Source organism: Carassius auratus, chromosome 7 (genome assembly GCF_003368295.1).
Source record: "Carassius auratus strain Wakin chromosome 7, ASM336829v1, whole genome shotgun sequence".
Classification (NCBI taxonomy): domain Eukaryota; kingdom Metazoa; phylum Chordata; class Actinopteri; order Cypriniformes; family Cyprinidae; genus Carassius; species Carassius auratus.
In genome coordinates, this window is record NC_039249.1 from 4,858,711 (window position 1) to 4,879,520 (window position 20,810).

A 20,810-nucleotide genomic window follows, 5' to 3' on the forward strand; every position below is an offset into this window, starting at 1 on the left:
TTTGTTTAGATCATAATGCAATAACAGCTTGTTATGAAGACATATATACACACTACTATTTAACTGTCACTCATTTTTGTAGTTAATATTTTTGCTCACCAAGGCTGCATTTATTTGATTAAACTATGGTAAAAAAGTAATATGTTATTATATGTATATGTTATGTTATTACAATTTTTTAAAAGTTTTTTCTATTTTAATATATTTTCTATTTTGATTTTCTTCAGAAATCAATGTGCTGATTTGGTGTTAAAGAAAAATACATTAATACCAAATCTGACAACAGTTGTGCTGTTTAATTTTTTAATTTCAATCCCTTTTGATCAATTTAATGCATCGTTATTTAAATGGAAGTATACATTTCTGACTGACCGTGATATCACATATATTAATACTAACAACTTATTTTTATGAGTTTGCATCACGTCCGTTTAGAGTTCCTCCTGCAATCCATTCATACTAGAGCATGGCATAACAGGAAACAGAAACAGAGGTACCTTCAGATAACCTCTGTTCTCATTCCTAAACCAAACCCACTAGCACATGATTTACTGTATTCCTGGACTTACCTTTTCACCTCTCAGTCAACACAGGCCATGTAGATCCAGTAGAGAGCGAGTGAAAAGCAGAAGACCGCCACACACACACAGAGATGGCTGACACAAAGTAACAAAGGAAAGGAGAACTGGATGAAAGCACAGCGATGGATCACACACTGATCCGTACAACATGCATTTCCCATCAAAACTGCCCTGTTTGAGTGAAAAAAAGAAAGATAAACCTCTGTTATAAAAATGCATCTTATAACCAAAGTAAACAATTCTCATGAATAAGGTTCAACAAAGAGCTAAAGGGGAAAAAAAGATCAGTTTAATTTTTTTTATTCATTTTTCTTTGTTTTTTTTTTTCAGTGCACAATTTATTTAAAAAAAGAAAATCATAAGAAAAACTGCAAAGGATAATGAGATTACTTCACACTATGCTAGGAAATGTCAAAATTATGTTACTTAAAAATAAAGCACCAAATATCAGCTAAATAAATTGTCAAATTATGATACTGTTTTAATTTTTGGATACAGTTGGTAAATTGAATGTTCAATATCTCAGAGTCAAAATGAAGAGGTGCAATACAGATATTTGTGCCTTTCAAACTAGATACTTTTCACATTTAATGTTATATTATATAATAGTTTATCTTTTAAAAGATGGGATTTGTGTCTCTAATGCTTTTAAAAAAAAAGTACATCAAAGTATACTTTTTTTTAGTTTTTTCAACTGCTTACATTATTTTCCAAAACTTTAAACACACCTCCAAGAATTACATCTCTTGCTAAATGAAGCACTGCATTCAAAATATTACAAACACATCTCAAAAGCAAACATTTACAAACAACTTTGCCACAATATTAATTCCTGATAAATTTATGTATGTTGCATAGAGAATTGTGTTGTGTTTTGCAAAAAGTGTTTTATGAAATTTTAGTAGAATTTAATAGAAGTGTGTGCTTCTGGTGTTTGTGTGTCAGGTTTCAGAAACTGTTGACAAATAAAGATTTTGTGTGTAAGCAGTTGAAAAAAAAAAAAAACTGTAGTAAAATGTGCCAGTAGCCTACTGCATAGAGACTATCATTCTTGGTGGACAATCTCTGCACGATTATTTTTCCCTACTTCTATATTATTTTCTTTGAGCTAGCAGGATAAAACCTGGCTGAGAAACACTCTAATTTTACACTCTTTTTCTGCCCACCTGACTTTAATAAGACAATTAATTATTCTTGGGAGTAGATTCTCAGCTGGTCACATGACAGAAAAAAAGTGAAGAGAAGGACAGAAGTGGAAGCTTTAGTTTAGGTGCTTCTCCTGTCAAGCTTTCAGTTTCTTCACTTCCGGGTTTTACTTTTAAAACTGCTGCGTGGATATATACACTCTTTTTTAAATATTTTTTTTTATTTTTTTAACACTCCTAGTTTTAAACTACTTTTTTCAGTCACATGACTCCGACGATTTTTAGGCCAACTCGTGAGAGTGCAAACACAAAATACCTCCAGAGAGACAGGAAACGATGTCACATGTCAATACTGCTAGAGAAAACACAAGTTTTTATCCAGCATTATTAAAGTTTGAAACGCATCTCGCGCGTTGTAACACGAAGATGAAGTCTGTTATAGTTTCCCATGTGAACTAACAAACAGCAGATACCTGTGAGATAGTAACAGAGGCGGCTGTGATGATCCCGCAGATAATGCAGCTGGCGTATATCAGCAGCTACACACACACACACACACACACACTCGGCGAGTCAACGACCATCATGAGATCGAACCACATTCCCTTGTATTTTCTCGTAAATATAGCATCAAAATAGTTCACGTTTATGATAATGACAATACCACCTTATTTTGGTAAATACTATTTTTTTTAACCTGCATCTAACTAGATAGGCTAGTGTATAACTAGATTAACTATGATTATATCAACACCTTATCACTTGTAAATGATCTTTTTTTAGTTTCTGTCAAGATCTCTCCACACAGCAAAAAAAAAAAAAAAAACTTACACTTCCAATAATTAATCAACCAATCTTTAATGTTAAACAGTACAAATCTAGTATTGACTGCAGTAGATGTTCATTCCTCTGCGGTCAGGTGTTTGGACATAGCTTCAGGGTAAGTTACTGTCAGTTTCATCATTTGAGAACCAGGGTCTCTTTGCTCTCCCACAGTAAAGCATATGACATTTTCATGTTGTTCAGTGTACTCAGCCAATAATATGTCATGCAAGGCTGCATATGAATTTTACAATACCTATTTAGCACTAAATTGTAGCATTGACTGACAGCAAGGAGTGTTTGACTTATTTTATTACACGACACCACAGGTTCACAGAAACTCTGCAACATTATCTATCAAGTAACAAGTAATATAAAAAAAAATCATAAGCCAACCAGGCCTTCATTTTCAGATAACATACAAAGCATTAATGTAACAGCAAATAAAATGAGAACGTTTTCCATTTATTTAGAACGCTTTTCAGTGGAATAATGCTGGACTAAAGTAGAATTATCAGTCTGATAATGTTTAAACAAGTAATACTTTAGAGCATCATGATGATGATGATAATAATAAATCGCTTGTTCAATGTTCTCAATCCTTACAGCACAATTTAGTATTTTCTTCGTCCTTTGCCGTTGATTCAAATAGTTAACAGTTCTGTGCACACTCATGATATCAATCCATGCACAGTGTTTTTATGAGGCTGTGCATGTGTGTGATCAACTCTGTTTAACCCATCCGGTAAGAGTCCGTGGGGCAGCCGGGCAGACGGAAGCTGTCAGGCACTGGACTGTCTAATTTACAGATCATCTTGTAGATGGCCTTCTTCCAGCACGGATCAGCATCTCGGCCACTCTGTATGGCAGTGAAAAACTCCCTAAGGGCCACCTCAGATACCTCCACAAACCTCTCTGGAACCTAGAAAATGCACATGATGTTTATACAGATAATTAAAAGGCTACACGCACCACTCGAGCCTTTACACATGTGCACGTGCATGCACTGACCTGGTAATCATTGCTCTTATTATAGTGCATGTTGAGAATGCGGTAGAGCTCAGTGTCTCTGCCCAGGCGCAGTGCTCTTTCCCTGGCAGATGCAAGCCCCTCTCTGGCTGCCTGACGGGCAAAGCGCTCCATCTGGATGTAGAAGAACTCCCGGAAGTTACTGAACCACTTAATCAGCTGGGATGTGACACAGCGATTGAACTGTGTAGAGAAAAACGCAAATGCCAAGTTAATTGTGGCAGGATTTCAAAAAATGGCATATAATGATTGTGTCAACACATTTCAGTGTAATGTTTTAATGACGCTGTGTGATGTTTAACGTAAAAGACACCAATACAGCTTTAATGTAATTAATCTAATATTAAAAAAAAATCCATAGATATTAATTTATTATAAATGTAGGAATATTTTCTGACTGTTTTAATTGAGCCAAAGCATTTCAAAAGGAAACCATGCAACACTGCTGTATATAGGTCAGCGTGGACTCATTCAATAAGTCATTAGCCCATATAATTTGTGCAGGTTATGCACACACAGCTATACTTTTTTTGTGTTCAGGATATGAACGACGCTCACTTTGACATCAGGGAAATATGTCTTGAGTGTGCTGGAGCTGGGGTAGCGTGTGTAAAAGAACAGGAGTTTGGCTTTCTTCAGGTGGCATGGAGAGAGACCTTCCTGAGAGTGCAGATGGTTAAGGAATGTTTGATACAAACAAAAAAAATTAATAAATACATGTATACTACCATTCAAATGTTAAGGCACATTAGTGTGTTTATATATATATATACATACATACATTTATACATCTATTTTCACATCTTTTATAAAAGGATATTGACCCAGCAGCAAGATAGAGCGCTGCATCTCCTCCATCCATCACTCCTGCTCCACCTCCTCTCATCCCTCCTTCCCTCGCTCTATCCGACGGAGAGGGGTCTAGCTGGCCCAGCAATGGGAGGTGTGGAAACACACAGTTGTGTGAACGGAAGTCCATGAAAGACTCAGACAGGCAGTCCTTATGAAGAGGCAAACTGGTGAGGGAGCGGGTAAAGAGATTCTGCATGGTGTAGTGAAGAAGGGGAAGGGGAACGGGGTTGTCTGGGGGATAGGAGGGCAGGAAGTGCTCTTTGCTCCTAGGGGGTAAAAGAGCCGGGAGTGGAGGCTGGGGTTGTGAAGCTAGGCTGGGATTGGCATGAGGGAGGAGGAGGTCCTTGTGTACACTCTGTGCAAAAGGGGTTTTCTTGTCTTGAGGACTCTTTGTGACAAGTGGCAACGCTTCCACCTGCTCCGCCACACTAGTTCTCGGCGTCCGCTTTGGGTTTAGATCCAACACCATGCTGGTTTCTTGAGGAATGGCGGTGGATGTGACTGCCGAGGGGTCGGTTTCGGCATAGAGGCGGACAACTCTGTCGATAACTTGAGCCACAACATTCGCCAGCTCTTGTTTTAGAGCTTGTGCAAACTTCTGCCCTCCTTCTGCGCTCTCCCACTCACCTCTGACCAGGCTGCATCCCAGCCACACCTGATCACCATTTAACTCCAAATCCAGGTCCATGGAGGTCTCTGGAAACATCCCGGCATTCCCATTGGTTTCATTGGGTTTCTTAGACGAACAGCGCAGAGGAGAAAATCCACTGCCAATGAGCGGATCATCGATGTCGGAAAACATCTCCGCGACCTCGTCGAGATTGATCGGGCCGTTTTCTTGTTCTTCCTGTCCTCCTTTCCCGTCATCCGCCTGCCCTCCGTACACTTTCCAAACCTTGCGTTGGAGTTCCAGAAGTTTCCCTCTGGTTTCCTCCAGCTGGAGCTTCAGTTCTTGCCGCTGTCGCTTCCTACCTTCCCTGCTTTCCCTCCTGTTCCCTTGTTCTGCTGCCTTCCTCTCATCCATTCTAACCGAAGCGGTGCTCTTCCTCCCCCTCTTCCCTTCTCTCCTCGTTTCTTCTTCGCTTCTAGCTGCCGAGTCCATCCTGAGTCTCTTAACTCTAGCAAAATCCTGCCCCCAGTCGCCAGGATCGGGAGCCGAACCCTGTCCCTGTTCTCCGGGACAGCGCTGCGATGATGCCACAGACCCCACAGCAAACTCTCTCTTCGCAAACACATCCTCCTCACTAACATCATCATCTACCAGGAGCCCAGGGAACAAGCCCTGGCGCTGTAGGAAACTACCCCACCTTTGGGATGCGCTGTTGGGGTGCATGAGAGGGGAGAAGAGCGGGTGGGAAGACAGGCTGCCCGGGGAAATTCGGTGGCTTGAGGGGTTGGAATCTGGCAAGCTGCGATACAGTTCGAAGGGACACATCTGGGAAAGCTGCTGATGAAATCGATCCGAAGGGGAATCCATAGTCCCCTTTTCCGTTCTGATCTGGTTTCAGGATCTTCAAAAGAGAACAATAAATGCATAACCGTAGACAAAAATGTGCAGCTATTTGGATGCGTTTAAAAAAAAAAATCATAATCCTCTCATTGTTATCAGCATCATCGGCTCTTTTTTTTTTCCTCTCTGCATGTGAGCGTTATCTATCTGCTGACAGCTGTACCCTGTGTTTGTTCAGACTGTTGACTCTATTGCTCTCCTCCTTCTTTCTATCTCTCTCTCTCTCTCCTACACACATACTCCGTCCGCACAACACAAATACATGGATGGTGAGTATTTTAATGAGATTACTATAGTGCATTTGCATTGCATTTTAACTTAATTCATACCTTGTAGTACTAGAGGTTTGTAGATAGATAGATAGATAGATATGGAATAAAAACTCTTAAAATAATATTCTATCCTAAAATCAGATTAACAGAAATTACTCTCCTAAACGGATGTTTATGCATTTTCCTCATTGGCGTAAATGCCACAGATGTCATCGGATTACTGCTGGAATATAAAGCCGTTTAACTGCCGCGAAAAAAAATAAATGTAGCAGATGGAAGGACAACACCCTCGCGGATATATTATAGAAAATTGATTTGCATTAAGTACTGACACACAGAGTTCACATCAAAGTTTTCTTCTCGTTATGAAGGCGGATGCATCGCTCCGGTGCAGGGCGGACATCTGTAAACTCCGCGCGCTCGTGTCGCAGATTCATTAACAGATAAACAGATGAGGCGCGTTTGACAATGACAAATAAATACCCACATATCCCAAAAGGAACAGAAAAAGATCTAAAAACTTACAAAACAGTTAGTCAGAAAGCATCCCGCGGTCGGTCGCCGTCTTGTTGTGTTATATTTCGGTCTTCGTCGAGGTCTCCGCTGGTGACCGGCAGCATCAGCGTTAAAAGCGCCACCGAGTTTCCTGTTATTGCTGTGACTCCTGTCTCGCGCTGTCCATCTCTCATCATCGCGCACTCTATCGCGTGGTGATAGGCGTCCAGGCGTGAGGGAGGGATGCCGTTGCCCCCTTGTGCGCGCGCACAGCCGCACACGCACGCACACACACACACACACACACACACACACACACACACACACACACACACACACACACACACACACACACACACTTTACTGTTCCTCTCTCTCTGACTCTCTCACACACTCTCCACGTGGGGCAACTACTTGGTCATGAGCCTGCACCAATCAAAAACGACCTGATTTACTAAAATAATCTGTTGTAGGCTAGATATGGTAAGTATACTATAGTGACCTTTTTTTCTAACAAAATTATTTGTTAAAATTTTTAATTAATGACTGGTTAGTAATATAGGATCTCATTCAAGCAATTTAAGAAGCTTTCAAGTCATAAATCCAATTAGAATAATGACTCAAATTGATTCTAAGAAGAGAACAGAACATTTTTCTTTGATTTTTTTCAATCTTTTTTTATTTATTTATTTTTGTAGGCCTATACATAAAGCTCACCACAGAACATTGTCCACATACAGAAAAAAAATCCCCCTGTATTACACAAAGTTTTTTTTTTTTAAGAAATGAGTTGTATTCTGCATGGACGCATTACACTGATCAAAAGTGAATGTAAAGATGTATATGGATTTTCTATTAGCCAAAGAATCCTGAAAAATCTCTATCTCTAAAAAAAAATTAAGCAAAACAACAGTTTTCAACATTGATAATAATAATAATAATAAGTGTTTCTAGAGCATCAAATCAGCATGTTAGAATGATTTCTGAAGGATCATGTGACACTGAAGAGAGTAATGATACTAAAAATTCAGCTTTGTCTCACAAGAATAAGTTACTTCAAAAATATAAAAATAAGAAACAGTTATTTTGATAATAGTACACAATATTAATGTTTCACTGTAATTTTGATCAAACAAATGCAACCTTGTTGAGCATCTTCTTTCAAAAACATGAATATATCTTACCAAGCCACACTTTTGAACTGTATAGTGTAGTGTACATCACAAGAAATGTTAATAAAATCTTTCACATTTTTAAACCCCTTACAGCTCATTCAGTAAGACATTATTACAATAAATTACTAATAAAGAACCTTCAAAATGCAAAAATGGTTCTAAAAATTCCTTTATCCCATATTGGAACATATTTGCTTCTCTAAGGATTCTTTCTCCGTTTCCACTGGAATGCTTTAGGAGAGGTTCTAAATAACAATAGAACTCTAGTAGCAACTGTGCACACATTTTTAAGTTTTTATTTTACTCATTTTCATTTTAATGCAATTATGATTAATACCACATAAGAGCTATATGATAGTAACACTGACTGGAAACCTGATTACAGTTTTTGTAGAATTGTTTGTTTTGAGAGAGGATGGATATTAGTGTGCATAAAAATGGTAGATACTAGCCTAATACATAATACAGCCTACCCAATATTTCAGAATTAAAGGGTCTGTTTTATGTTTTACTAAATTATGATTTTTTTGATTACGTATTGCTCCAAACACGTGCCCTATGAGACTGTATGCCAAGGCCAGCATGAAAAAGCAGCAACTGAGCTCTTCATAATCAGAGACTCCTCCACCCCTCAGTGTGTGAAAGCTGATTATCGGTCCCTCCACTCCTCTTCATAGTACCCTTTCTCTCTCTTTCATTGTTTCCATCACTCCCTCTCTCCCCCATGCACTTCACTGAAATACCCCTCAACCAAGCAAACTGTTCACAATAACCACTGGCTCCTGTTGTTATGGAAACAAGAAATGTGACACAAAGCCTAATTAATAAAAGGTGCTTGTGACTATAGAGCGATCAAAGTAAACAAATGTAAGCAAAATGGAGTTTTAAAAACGCAAATATTGGCCAGATCCCGTACAGATTTGACACACACCCTGCATACTTTGATATTAACGCTAAACTAAATGTTCAACATGGGTGTTAAATTCCTTGCTGAATTCCTTATCTGTTATTACAGTCACATACACACACCTTTAGTAAGGTCAGGCCGGAAGGCTTTTGAATTACATTAGCAACTCACACTGAATCCTTTGAACCGGAGCCAAATGACTGACAGCAAACAATATTAAAATGCATGAGCAATTCTGACAAAGAGCTATGAAATACACCAAAGGGACGCAACCGTTTGCGAGCAGTGTTTTAAAAATGCCACACGAATGTTGATCCTTTCAAATGGTGGGAGACATATCAAAATATCTCATTTGAATGAGTCACGATCAAACATATTGCATTAGGAGTCGGTAATATGTGCAGAATGGAAATGCGGTATCCAGCGGGGAGAGAGAAAGAGAGAGAGAGAGAAAGCAGGAGTAGAGACAGACGTTTGAGGGGGTCGATGGACAGGCAAAGTGTTTGCCCACTGGCCGCCTCTGAGGGAAAGTGTGTATGAGAGGAAAGAGCACTCACACATTCAGCCTTGGGCAAGGTGACTGAGGGGAGACTGTGAGTGACAACTGCAGTTGAACTAGAGGATATTCAAACTGAAGAGACATAATAATGAATCGAGGCCTCAGGAATTAGTACCACATAGACGTCAAAACCCCAGGGAAAACAAATCCACACAAGCATGATGTCTGAGTGTTTATAGTAGCCTATATAATGAAAGAAGATATGGATATATAAGCTAGGCTGATTAAATGGGAGATATTTTGAGATTAGCAGATTAAAAAAAAAATGTGCAGGGTGACCGAAAACGGTAATTTTACTTACTGTCAGTATACAAAATTATGAAAAGCTTTATGCACGTCATGCAAATGAACTGTTTTCAAAACTATCTTTAAGGTTTAACTTGTTGGCCTTAAAATTAATGAATTCGGTATCATCGTTTCAGTTTTTGCTGCAGTATTGCACATTTAATTCAGTGTGTTACTTGCCATTACTTTGTTATTGTTTGTACATTTTCTTATAAGATTTTTTCACAGCATTTATGAATATATGTCTAAGTATCTATATTACATTTGTCTGAGGTTGTCCAGATTTTTTTTATGTTTTTGAAAGAAATCTTGTGTTCACCAAGGCTGAATTTATCTGATCTAAAAATGTATGAAATAAATGCATGCATACATACATAAATAAAAGTAGCAGTTACAAACACAGAAATTATTACAACATAAATTATTATTATTATTATTTAAAATAACTTTTCTATTTTAATATGTATTCAAATATACATTTTCCTGAGATGTTAAAGCTGATTTTTAGCAGGTTTTTATTCTGAATTTATGAACTTTTACTCCAGTTTTGAGTATCACATATTCTTTCAGAAATCCTTCTAATGCTGATTTGATGCTCAAGAAACATTTCCTTAGTATTGCCAATGTTGACAATAGTTGTGCTGCTTAATATTTCTTTTTTTTTTTCGGAATTTAAATCAAACATTTTGTAATATCATAAATATCTTTACTGTCACTTTTGATCAATTTAATACATCCTGGATGCATAAAATTATTAATTGTTTAAAAAAAAAAAAAAAACTTAATGACCCCAAACTTTTTTTTTTTTTTTACAATTTTCAGAGTGCACACATAAAAAAATAGAGTTTGATCCTGTAAATTTTAGTGTTATTCGTTTATATATCTGCATTACATGAGCTATCAGCCACCCTGCTTTATAGATATCGGTCAGCACTAAATTTAACTGGATGCTGGATTCAGTAGAGCCACTGTTTCAGCAGCTTTCTGCTAAAACTCCTCTTTTTTTTACTGAAGCTCTGTTCTGAGTTTAAGCCTCTGACCTTGAGCTTCAGGAAACTAACTGCGGTAATGCACATTATTAAAACCCTGAGTGTGTGCATGTCTTCAATGGACTGTCCTTGTCCTCTCAGCACAGCAAACATATTCTTTGATCTTTGACCGGAATGACTCTCACAATGCGGCGGAGAACCTCAGGAATACAATATAATGTACCGACTCGCGCTCTCAAGCGCGCACAGATCCCACAGACGTGAGAAAACGCGCTCGCGCACACAGTCTCACTCACTCTCGCTCTCAGTCTCTCTCTCCGCAGTACTCAGGTTGCAATTATCCTCTTTGGCTGGAGTGTTTTGATGGTATAATTGCCATGGACACTGAGGAGAGAGGGATTGGTGAGTGAGAGATAGAATGAGGGATGGAGAGGGGGAGAGAGGGACATTGAGAGCTGACACTCTCAGCATGCTAATGCCCAAATACACTCTATCTCCCCCCGTTTTCCTTTTTGTCACTCTCTTCATCACACACACACACACACAGGTGCGGTAACCTCTCTCCATTCCACATTCACTCCAGGCAGCAAAAAAACAGCAAATACACAAGCCCGACGGGAGAGCGAAAAAGAGAGAGAAAACAACAGTAGGAGGGAAAAGAGGGGGATATTTTCCATCCACTGACAATAGAGATGATCCACGCTCATCCTCTGCTCATCCCTCAGTTCTTTCTGCTATGTAATCCTTTTCGTCCTTTATATTCGTTCTTTCTCTTTTACCCCACCCCAGAAACAGAGCCAAAGTGTGAACGACTTGCCTTAAGCACGATGGCCCTAAAAGAGATGGGGGTTTATCTGCGCTGGTGTCTTGATTGAGTCTAAGCAAATCTGCGACATCTGCCGGTGGATTAAGAAACTGCACTCAAACTCACAAAAGTCAACATTACACGAAAATGGAACTGCGCACAACTGCAAACGTTTTTCAAACGCCTTTATTTTACCATCAAAGCTATGTTGGTCATTAGTTAATATTAACCTATAATTAAAGCCATTTAGACATTGTTTTAAATTAATATACCAAATTCAAACAGCATTGAATGGATTTAATTCATTATGCTAAAGGATCAGCTCATAATTATAAAAATGTGCTCATCCCCAGGGCATCCAAGATGTAGATGAGTTTGTTTTGACAGATTTGAGGAAATTTTGCATAACATGTTCACTAATGAATCGTCAGCAGTGAATGGGTGCCTTCAGAATGAGAGTCCAATGGCTGATAAAAACCTCACAATAATCCACCAGTTATCCACATGACTCCTTTCCATCAATTTGCATATTGTGAATTGCATGTTTCTAAGAGAGAAATCCATCAAGACGTTTTAAACTGCCCAAAATACCAGTCCATAATTCATAATAACTCTTTCTTCAGTGAAAAAGTCCATCATCTGTGGTCCTCTTACTTCAAAATCCATTATTTATTTTAAACTGGTTTTACGTGTAAACAGTTGATCTGTGCAATATTTCTCAGAAAAGACAAATAATATGGATAAAAGACTGGTATTTTAGCCAAAAGTGATGGATTTGTGTCTTACAAACATTCAGTTTTCATAGGAGTCATGTGGATTATTGTAATGTTTTACCAGCTGTTTGGACTCTCATTCTGACGGCACCCATTCACTGCAGAGGATCCATTGATGCAATCCAAGTGATGCAATGCTGAATCCAATTATTTTCTATTAAATACTAAACACATCTACATGGCCTGAAGGGGAGTACATTTTCGACTTGTACTGAACCTGGAACATTTCTTTAAGCTACTATTGTATGATTTAAAGCTTGCTTGCCAATATCCCATGCAGAAATTTCATGCCAGCTAAAGCTAATGTAATAAATGCAATAATAGCCATTAACAACAGCCTTCTCAAAATGGAGCACACTGTTTCAGGAGTGGAATAACCCCATTTACAATCAACTGCAAACCCTGGTATGGTATTCCCACCATCCAATTAATTCCCAATGGACAGAATCAAGTCCTTTCCTACATTTTGAATACACACTGAACATCCCGTTCCACTCTGAAAGTCACATTATAGAAGTAAAATAGGTCAAAATGCCATTTCATGTTGATAATAACAATTTATTACATTACTTATAATTTACTAAACAGGCAGATTTAATTGAAAAGGCAATGTCTTCATTTAAACAACAGTCATTTACATAACAGCTTCATTTATACAAGAGATCAACCATTGGATTAAAAAAAAAAGTTCCTTAGGCTCAGAAAATGTACCAGATTATTAAAATAAAATAGTGTCAAATCAAGTAAAACTCTGTTGTGGTGGTCTTACAGTGCAGGGATTATAATGCTGTTGGACATATCCTACAAGTGTAACTATTTGAGTAAGCGGGTAAGGTAAGTGTGGAAGTCAAGTGTGTGTGTGTGTGTGTGTGTGTGTTGACTGTGTGGGTGGCCAGCGAGTTGTACTTAAGTGAAACTGTGATGGAATTGTTTCAATATGTGTGTGTTAGTCAAAACTCAGTTGATGAGAGTACGTATGTGGGAGTGTGCATGTGTGTGTGTGTTTAATCTGTTTCTCTATGTATTGTGGTCGTGAGTGGGTGTCTGTATGGAGAGAAGTCTCTCTGCATGCTCTAGGATTTCAGCAATCTTCCTCTTCACTGCTTCTCTCCTCTTCAAATCTACATCTCCTAGCGAGAGAGAACGAGTAATAGAAAGAGAAGAGAAAAAGGGTAGAACAAAGGCATATATGTTGTTATGGGGTCTATATACCATTTAAATATTCTGCATTGCATCCAAACAGAGCTCATTTCCTGCTTTGAGGAAAACAACATTGCATGTTAATGTCCTTGAGTTGAGAGGTACTCTGCTCTTTCCTCTCAAATAATTGAATCATGCCAGGGTCATCCTGACCACAGCAAATTGACATTTGGCTGATTTAGCATCTATAATCTGCATATGGGGCCAGTTTTATTCATTTTTTTTTTAATATAGATGGAAAACAAAAAGAAGAAAAAAAAAACAATTTTCATTGAAACAGTAATGTTTTGGTCATGCAGTTTTTAAAAACATTGCGGTGTTATTAAATTGTAAGTTTTAAACTGTAATAATTTTTCACAAAATTACAGCTTTTTTTTTTTTTTTACTGTATTTTTGATTTTTCCTTGATAAGCATAATGAGTGCAGAAATCTTCTTTCAAAAAAGTTACATAATATTACCGACCACAAAATTGTAAAGGGTAGTGTAACCTAATTTTGTGCACATTGTAACTTTCAGTTCATTATTAACACAGGAAACGAAAAGTGAAGTCAAGCGCATGCAGTGTGGGATACTATAATCCCTACAGTGTGCTTTGTTGAATACACATTTTATATCAGGGTATTTCATGCAAAGAGACACAGTTTTCACGGTGTGCACAGTATATACATGATATACTGCAGTTTGTTAGTCTATTATCAAGAACTGCCTCGTTCTCTTACCTTGCACTCCTTTCATAAATATATCAACAGCCGTCCTATATCGTTGTACTGCTACACTGTATTCGCCGTTTCTATCTTTTTCCTGGGCGGCCTTCAGCACTTCATTGGCCTGGTACACATAGCTCACATCTCCAGCAGACTCTGTCCCATCTGGAACGGTTAGAGGAACGGACAGGAGTTCAGCGTGGCTGGGTGATCCATACGGTTGATCTGGAAGATTGTGGGATAAGATTAAGGTTTGCATTAAAAAAACAACAACTCAGAAAACCAATTATATGTAGAAATGATGAATTAAACTAATTTTACTTTATTTTAGACTTCTATACCTTCTTTGGCACACGGGTCAAAAATAGCGAGGTCTGTATCTGAAAGCGGAGGCGGGGCCTTGTGTGAATGTTCTTCCAATCCCGAGTCAAACAGGGAATCAAACTCCTCGGATTGGTCGACTAGAGAACCCGGAATTTCAGGCAAGGCATCTGGAAGATGAAAAATAGGAATAGAACAATCAGCTATGATTGAAATCAAATTAGACATTACAGAATTGATAATTGTAACATGGCAACTGACGTGATGTAGTGTCGGTAGCAGCAGCAGAGCACTGGTCTGTGCCGTTATTCTGAGGTGTTGTGATGTCAGTCTCTCTCTCTTTTTCTGTCAGTCCTTGTATTTCGGTTTCAGTGTGTGTTTCTTGTGTGGGGCTGCTTTCCGTGTCACTGAGAGCCTCTTCTGCCATCTCAGGTTGGGTTAGGTCCGTCAGTCTCTGGTCGGACTCCAGCTCCTGAGGCTGGATAGGAGCCTCTCTCCCCGTCTCCTCTTCAGCCAGCAGCTCAGTGTTTTTCTCAGGCAGGGGAATAAGAGGAGGCGGAAGAGACGTAGAAACGGCAGAGGTTTCCATTGGTCTTCTCACTTCTGCTCCCTAAGACAAGATCAATAAAACCAAAAAGAGGAGCAGAAAATAAACATTCAGTCATTAATTCACCCTCATGTTGTTGCAAACCTGAATGACAATGGACAATGAGACACAGGTTGAATATGGACGACTTATTTATGTATGTATACCATTATATATTATATGATACAATATTTTAGATGTAATACAGAATACAGAAATTTTTACAACAATCTTTATTGTCACATCCTGAATAAAAATATTCATTTCATTAAAAATGGTAGTACACAGATTTTATAGGAATAAAATAAAATAGAATACATGATACATGATAAATGCATCTTCCAGAAGATTGTTCTTACCCTGAAGAAGTCTTTGAGTTGAGGGCTGTTGTACAGAGCAGGGATATTTGTAGTGAAGAGCAGCATGGCCTCAGCCGCTTTCCTTCTCTCTTCAATCACAGCCTCATCAAAACGTCCTGTGAGAGAGACACAGAAAAAAGAAAGACAGGACGGACAATACTGAGTGCGGTACAGCATCAAGTCATAAAAGATGAAATAAAACAAACTGAACTGGGTAATTTCTCTTTTGTTTACATATCATGTCTTGCAATTCCATTGCCCTTACCAAAAACCTGTGCTCGTGGAAATGAGGGAAACTCTTCTAGTCGTCTGAACAGGTTCCTATGAGTGTACGCCAGCTCTCCATGTAATTTCTTCAGCTCCGAGTACCTCTTCCACACCACGACCTGCCAATCAAACCAACAGTGCCCAGTGAGCCCAGTGCAACTCTGATCCAACATGTATATGTACAAATACAAAAGGGTGCTCATACCTCTTTAACATTCTCCGGATGTGTCTTTGATACAAACTACAGAGAAAGATAGAGATGAATTAAACCACACAACAACCAAAGGGAGAGGATTTGAAAGGGCTGATTGTAAGCATTAATGGGAAAGGGGGAGGCTGAAGTCACATGACCTCGTCCCAGATTCTTTAAATCACGAGTTTGACTGAAACCCTGATAAACATTGCCTTGTACTAGTAGTTATTAACCCCATTTATGAGGATCAGTTCAAAAGGATTTATGCCTTTTGTATTTATGAAGCATATTTGATCCAAGAGTACAAAGCAGTTACGAGTAAATCATCTTTGTTATTTACTGGAATATTCATAATAATAATAACAACAACACAACAGTCTTTTCAAAACATTCATATATCTGAAGTCCAGACTCATTTAATAATTGTACAGTATCTACAGTATTATTGCTCTCTGTTATAAGGAGATGAAACGTAAACATTAACGTTATAACTAAATACAAAAACGTTATATTGTGCTACTAACCCTAGCTGTCACTTTATATTCCGTGTGTCCTTTCTCATGTGTACGAGGATCTGTCACAGTGAAGAAGCGGTGATATTCCTCTCTTTTGGCCTTTCGAGACATCCCTGTCACATAAATATGTTTAAATTTACATTAATATAAATAAGTGGACAGAATCAAGCGGTGACTGGTACTGTTGACAGTTTGGAGCACTTCCTGTTCTGAGAGGCGCGCATGCGCAGACTGATAACAGCACTACATTCCAGGCCCTTCAAAATAAAAGTCATGAAAGGTCAAAAGGAGATTTGTATTTCTTCATTGAATGTGCTCCTAAATATATGATATGATATGATATGATAATTGAAAATAATTTACAAATTTATACGCACATTTATATAATGTAAAAAAAGTATTAAAAATAAAGCATAAACAATAATATAGATAGATAGATAGATAGATAGATAGATAGATAGATAGATAGATAGATAGATAGATAGATAGATAGATAGATAGATAGTGTCACTTTATTTAAAAATAATGTCAACTTATTTCAGACATATTAAGCTTAAGATGAGACAGGCCTCATTTATATGCCCAGCATGTTACTCGTAGCCCTGACATGCCCACCTCTCCTTTGTAAATGTTAATGGCCTCCCATTGAGATGGCCAAGTATGAGTAATTGCCTTCTGAGATCTCAAAGTTGTAGTTCAATGTGGGTTCGATAAGGGGTGTGATTTAGATTATAATGTCACCCACCTGCAAACATGTCCCACACACACGCACACACGAGTGTCAACTTTGATCAGCTTGACAGGATCACTCTATATATGCAATGCATCAAGCAACTCCCCAGGGATGGAGGATGGTGTGAAAAAAGGGCTAAGCAGACCAATTAACATTTGAGTCACTTCGCATCATTAATACCACAGTCTAACGAGGACCTCATAGTGAGAACAAGACACAGAAATGCACAGCTCTCCAAATCACAAGTGACACCCCACGCCTTACCAGAGCATAATAGCATCATCACCCTGTAATAATTAACACCCTAGCAGTTCATTAGTTCCTCGCCACTGAAGTTAATATGATTCCACCTGTCAAACAGGAGTATATAGGAGTAGGAGTTTCAGATAATGCATTTTTCCATGATATATTATTGCAAATGAAAGAATTGATAAGACTTCCAATGCAGAAGTAACACCTTGGTGTGACCTTATCAAACATCTTTCCTACTGGGTCTGGGAGTCCCTTCTCATGCACAAATGTCTCTTCACCCTTTACCCCTTCTACACCCACACACCAACACCACTACCTCCACTGTGCTTCGTGGTTATATTTTGACCAATTGTGCTCTCTAATCAACCGCAGGATCCCACCTTTGATGCCTATAAAAGCCTATCATCCTCAAACCCCTCTAAAAGGCAGTGTTTTACAGTGTTGAAAGTATGTTCTCTCTGTTACGGGTGTTTGTGGTGACTCTGTCCATGTCTCTGCTGCTTTGCGGCGTCAGTTCGGCACCAAGAGGAGACCTGCTGCTCCAGCTGCTCCAATCAGAAGTGGATCCCAAGGAGAATGAGGTGAGACACAAACTGTTTTGTACAGAATTGTTTCAACTTTAAAAATCCATATTTGAATCAGTGTGTCACTTGCAGGGCCGTGCACAGACCTTTTGAGGGGCATGTGCTGAAACTGAAAAAGGGCACCCCCTCCCTTTTTTTATATCAATTATATATATTCTCTTTTTTAGCTATTCTGTTTGGTTTCATAAGCTAATTTGTATTATTTGGTTAACATTTTTATGAATGACATTGAGAAGAGGGGAAGGTGAGCAATGAGTCAAGTATTTTTGACTAACTTTTTTGAAATATAATTTAAGTAATTATGTCCAACACTACGGTACAACTCAATTCCAGATTATAAGAAACTATAGCCATACCGTAACTATAACATATCCAACATGTATCCGCCTACCTGGCAAAAATTTGATACTGTGGTGGACCAGGGATGTTGGTTTCTTGAAGGTCTCCTATTCACTACACTTTCCCTAAAATAAGCCAGCAATGAAAAAATAAATAAAAATAGTGTGAAAAGTACAGTTGCAGTGAAAATCATTTCTGAAGGATCACGTGACACTGAAGAGCACTGAACTGGAGTAATGATGCTGAAAATTCAGCTTTGATCACAAAAATATATTACATTTTAAAATATATTCAAATAGAAAACAGTTATTTAAAATTGTAAAAATATTACACTATATTACTGTTTTTGCTGTATTTTGGATCAAATAAACGAAGCCTTGGAATGAATCATGAATTACATTCTGCATGATAAAATATAAAGATTTCACAGTGATCTTCTGTAATTTTTTTTAGTTACTACAACATTACTGTAGTAAAACCATGTTTTACTACTTTTTATACAGAGAGTATACGGAGAGTATATCATAACATGATTATCCTAAATGTTAAAAAATTAAGTGTATCAGCAATCATAAATCAAAGAAGAAATTTCTTAGAAATATAGTTATCTAGGTGACGAGGATCACTCGCTGCTTTGTGTAAATTCCAGTACGAAACTTGTTATGATTTTCCGATGGTAAAAACAAATTATATGTTGTTGTTATCAATATATCGTTTTTGACCAGCGAATGCGTGTAAATGTTATTTATTTTTTTTGTCCGACATTAAAACGGCGACGGCGCCTGCCGCTGCCGGGATCACATTACATTTTCATCTACAGGTTACAAACTAGTTTTTGTAGCTATATAGACGGAGCGCTCAGTTTTTCCTGTGGTAAAATGCATTTGGCCAAAATCGCATTTTATAAAAGATGAAATGCTACTATATGCCCAGGCTATTTAAGTGTTGGCTATGTATTGGCTATGACTAGATGGCAAATGCTAGCCCTCTCTCTCAGGCGACGTCCCACCTTTTACTGTCTATGCGTCCCACATGTCTCAGCCAGTCAGACAGACATCCAATAAATAAAATATGAGCCTTTATAGACATAGTGTTTAGTAGTACTTATTCAAAAAACAAGATATTTATTTACCCTTCGCAAAACTGTTCAGCTCAGCTGTTGTCTACTGTGCGGCTGCTGTGGAACTTCAGTTGATTCAATGAATATAGAGGGGGCGGAGTTATCAGCTTACTGACAGCTTGAGAATCGAATAAGATTTACACAAGCTCGTTTTAAGAACTTTAATTTGCTAAATATTTGTAAAACAGACAAACAGACGTAAATGGTGACCAATAGCATAAAAAAAAAAAAAAAAAAAAAAAAACACCACCAAAAAAAAGGGCACTTCGGAGTGTAAGGGCAAAAAGGGCATGTGCTCTGCACAGGTTGAGCCCTACCTGTGCACGTGCCTGGTCACTTGCCATTTCTTTGTAGTTATTTGTGTTATGAGTACTAGCAATTTTCACTTTTGAGTGCAAATTATTTCTACAGTACATATTTCAGTTTTTCTACTTCAGAATTTATTGTATAATTTGGTGTTACTTGCCATTTCAAATAGTTTCAAAGCCCTTTTTTTGGATTTTGCAACAATTTTCTCAGAAATGGCAAGTCAATTTGGAAAAGCTTTACAGTAACTACCATTAAGATTAATAAATACTGTAACAAATGTATTGCCAAATTGTTAATGTTGGACAATGAACTACTGGGAATTTTGACTGTTAGCTCAATTCCACTAAATAATTTTAATAGATGCAACGTTTGGTTTTAATACTAAATATTGAAATTAAGATCAATAAATACTTTAGAACTATTTTTCACCTAGTGAAGTTTCTAATAAAGTCTAATAAAACCTTTTGTAAAATTTACTGGCAAATTTGGAGTGAAAAAAGATTTTTTACAGTACAGCTTTTAAGTAATATCCATTTAGAAAATAATAATATGCAATTTCTAAGAACTACAACAAGTTCTGAATAGAATGTTTTCTTTTTGACAATGAAAGGTTTCTGGATCATCTTCTTTTCTCTCTTCAGCTCCAGGATCTCTCTCGCTTGCTGCTTCTGAAGCAGCTTTCTGAGTCGGTGGCACCTGAGGAGAAAGAAGCTCTTGAAAGCATTGATGATCTTGAGGTCCGTAATGAAGTGGTTCGCCAGATTCCCCTCTCCCAACGAGAACGCAAAGCAGGCTGCAGGAATTTCTACTGGAAGACCTTCACCTCTTGTTAGTCAACCTGCAAGACCCTTACAAACATTGTTGTACTTGTGTAGCCATCAAAATAACAATGAGACCAGGAATATTATCCCAGTATAGAGAGAGATTAACTCTTGACGTTTATGCAGTGTATGCTATAAAATGTTTGTATTATGGGTACTATTAGAATTGATGGTCAGAGATCATATGATTAATGTTTAAAACCTTGATATAGAGGTTTTTGTGTTGACCTGTCAACAGTGTCATTGGATTGATCGCTATTCCTCTGTAATAAAGTGTGATCAGGGAAAGCATGTTGCTCTGTGGGTC

The 20,810-nt window shown here is 38.0% G+C and overlaps 3 protein-coding genes across 3 annotated transcripts; 1 reads left to right on the top strand and 2 right to left on the bottom strand.

Moving 5' to 3' along the window:
- Window positions 1-2,565: 2,565 nt before the first annotated feature.
- LOC113105599 (prospero homeobox protein 1-like) lies at window positions 2,566-7,005 on the bottom strand. The gene is made up of 5 exons (XM_026266760.1): window positions 6,737-7,005; window positions 4,398-5,940; window positions 4,136-4,243; window positions 3,560-3,760; window positions 2,566-3,470 (listed from the first exon to the last, which is right to left on the bottom strand). Exons 2-5 carry the CDS (start codon window positions 5,904-5,906, stop codon window positions 3,282-3,284), a joined length of 2,007 nt encoding a protein of 668 aa, XP_026122545.1. The 5' UTR covers window positions 5,907-5,940; window positions 6,737-7,005; the 3' UTR covers window positions 2,566-3,281.
- A 5,731-nt stretch (window positions 7,006-12,736) lies between these two features.
- On the bottom strand, window positions 12,737-16,562 carry LOC113105606 (sorting nexin-15-like). Its single transcript, XM_026266772.1, has 8 exons — window positions 16,355-16,562; window positions 15,843-15,878; window positions 15,636-15,756; window positions 15,371-15,486; window positions 14,687-15,035; window positions 14,446-14,595; window positions 14,120-14,329; window positions 12,737-13,329 (listed from the first exon to the last, which is right to left on the bottom strand). The coding sequence occupies exons 1-8, from the start codon at window positions 16,454-16,456 to the stop codon at window positions 13,217-13,219; spliced, it is 1,197 nt and encodes a 398-aa protein (XP_026122557.1). The 5' UTR covers window positions 16,457-16,562; the 3' UTR covers window positions 12,737-13,216.
- A 660-nt stretch (window positions 16,563-17,222) lies between these two features.
- On the top strand, window positions 17,223-20,796 carry LOC113105609 (somatostatin-1A-like). Its single transcript, XM_026266774.1, has 2 exons — window positions 17,223-17,911; window positions 20,324-20,796. Exons 1-2 carry the CDS (start codon window positions 17,780-17,782, stop codon window positions 20,513-20,515), a joined length of 324 nt encoding a protein of 107 aa, XP_026122559.1. The 5' UTR covers window positions 17,223-17,779; the 3' UTR covers window positions 20,516-20,796.
- Window positions 20,797-20,810: the final 14 nt, after the last annotated feature.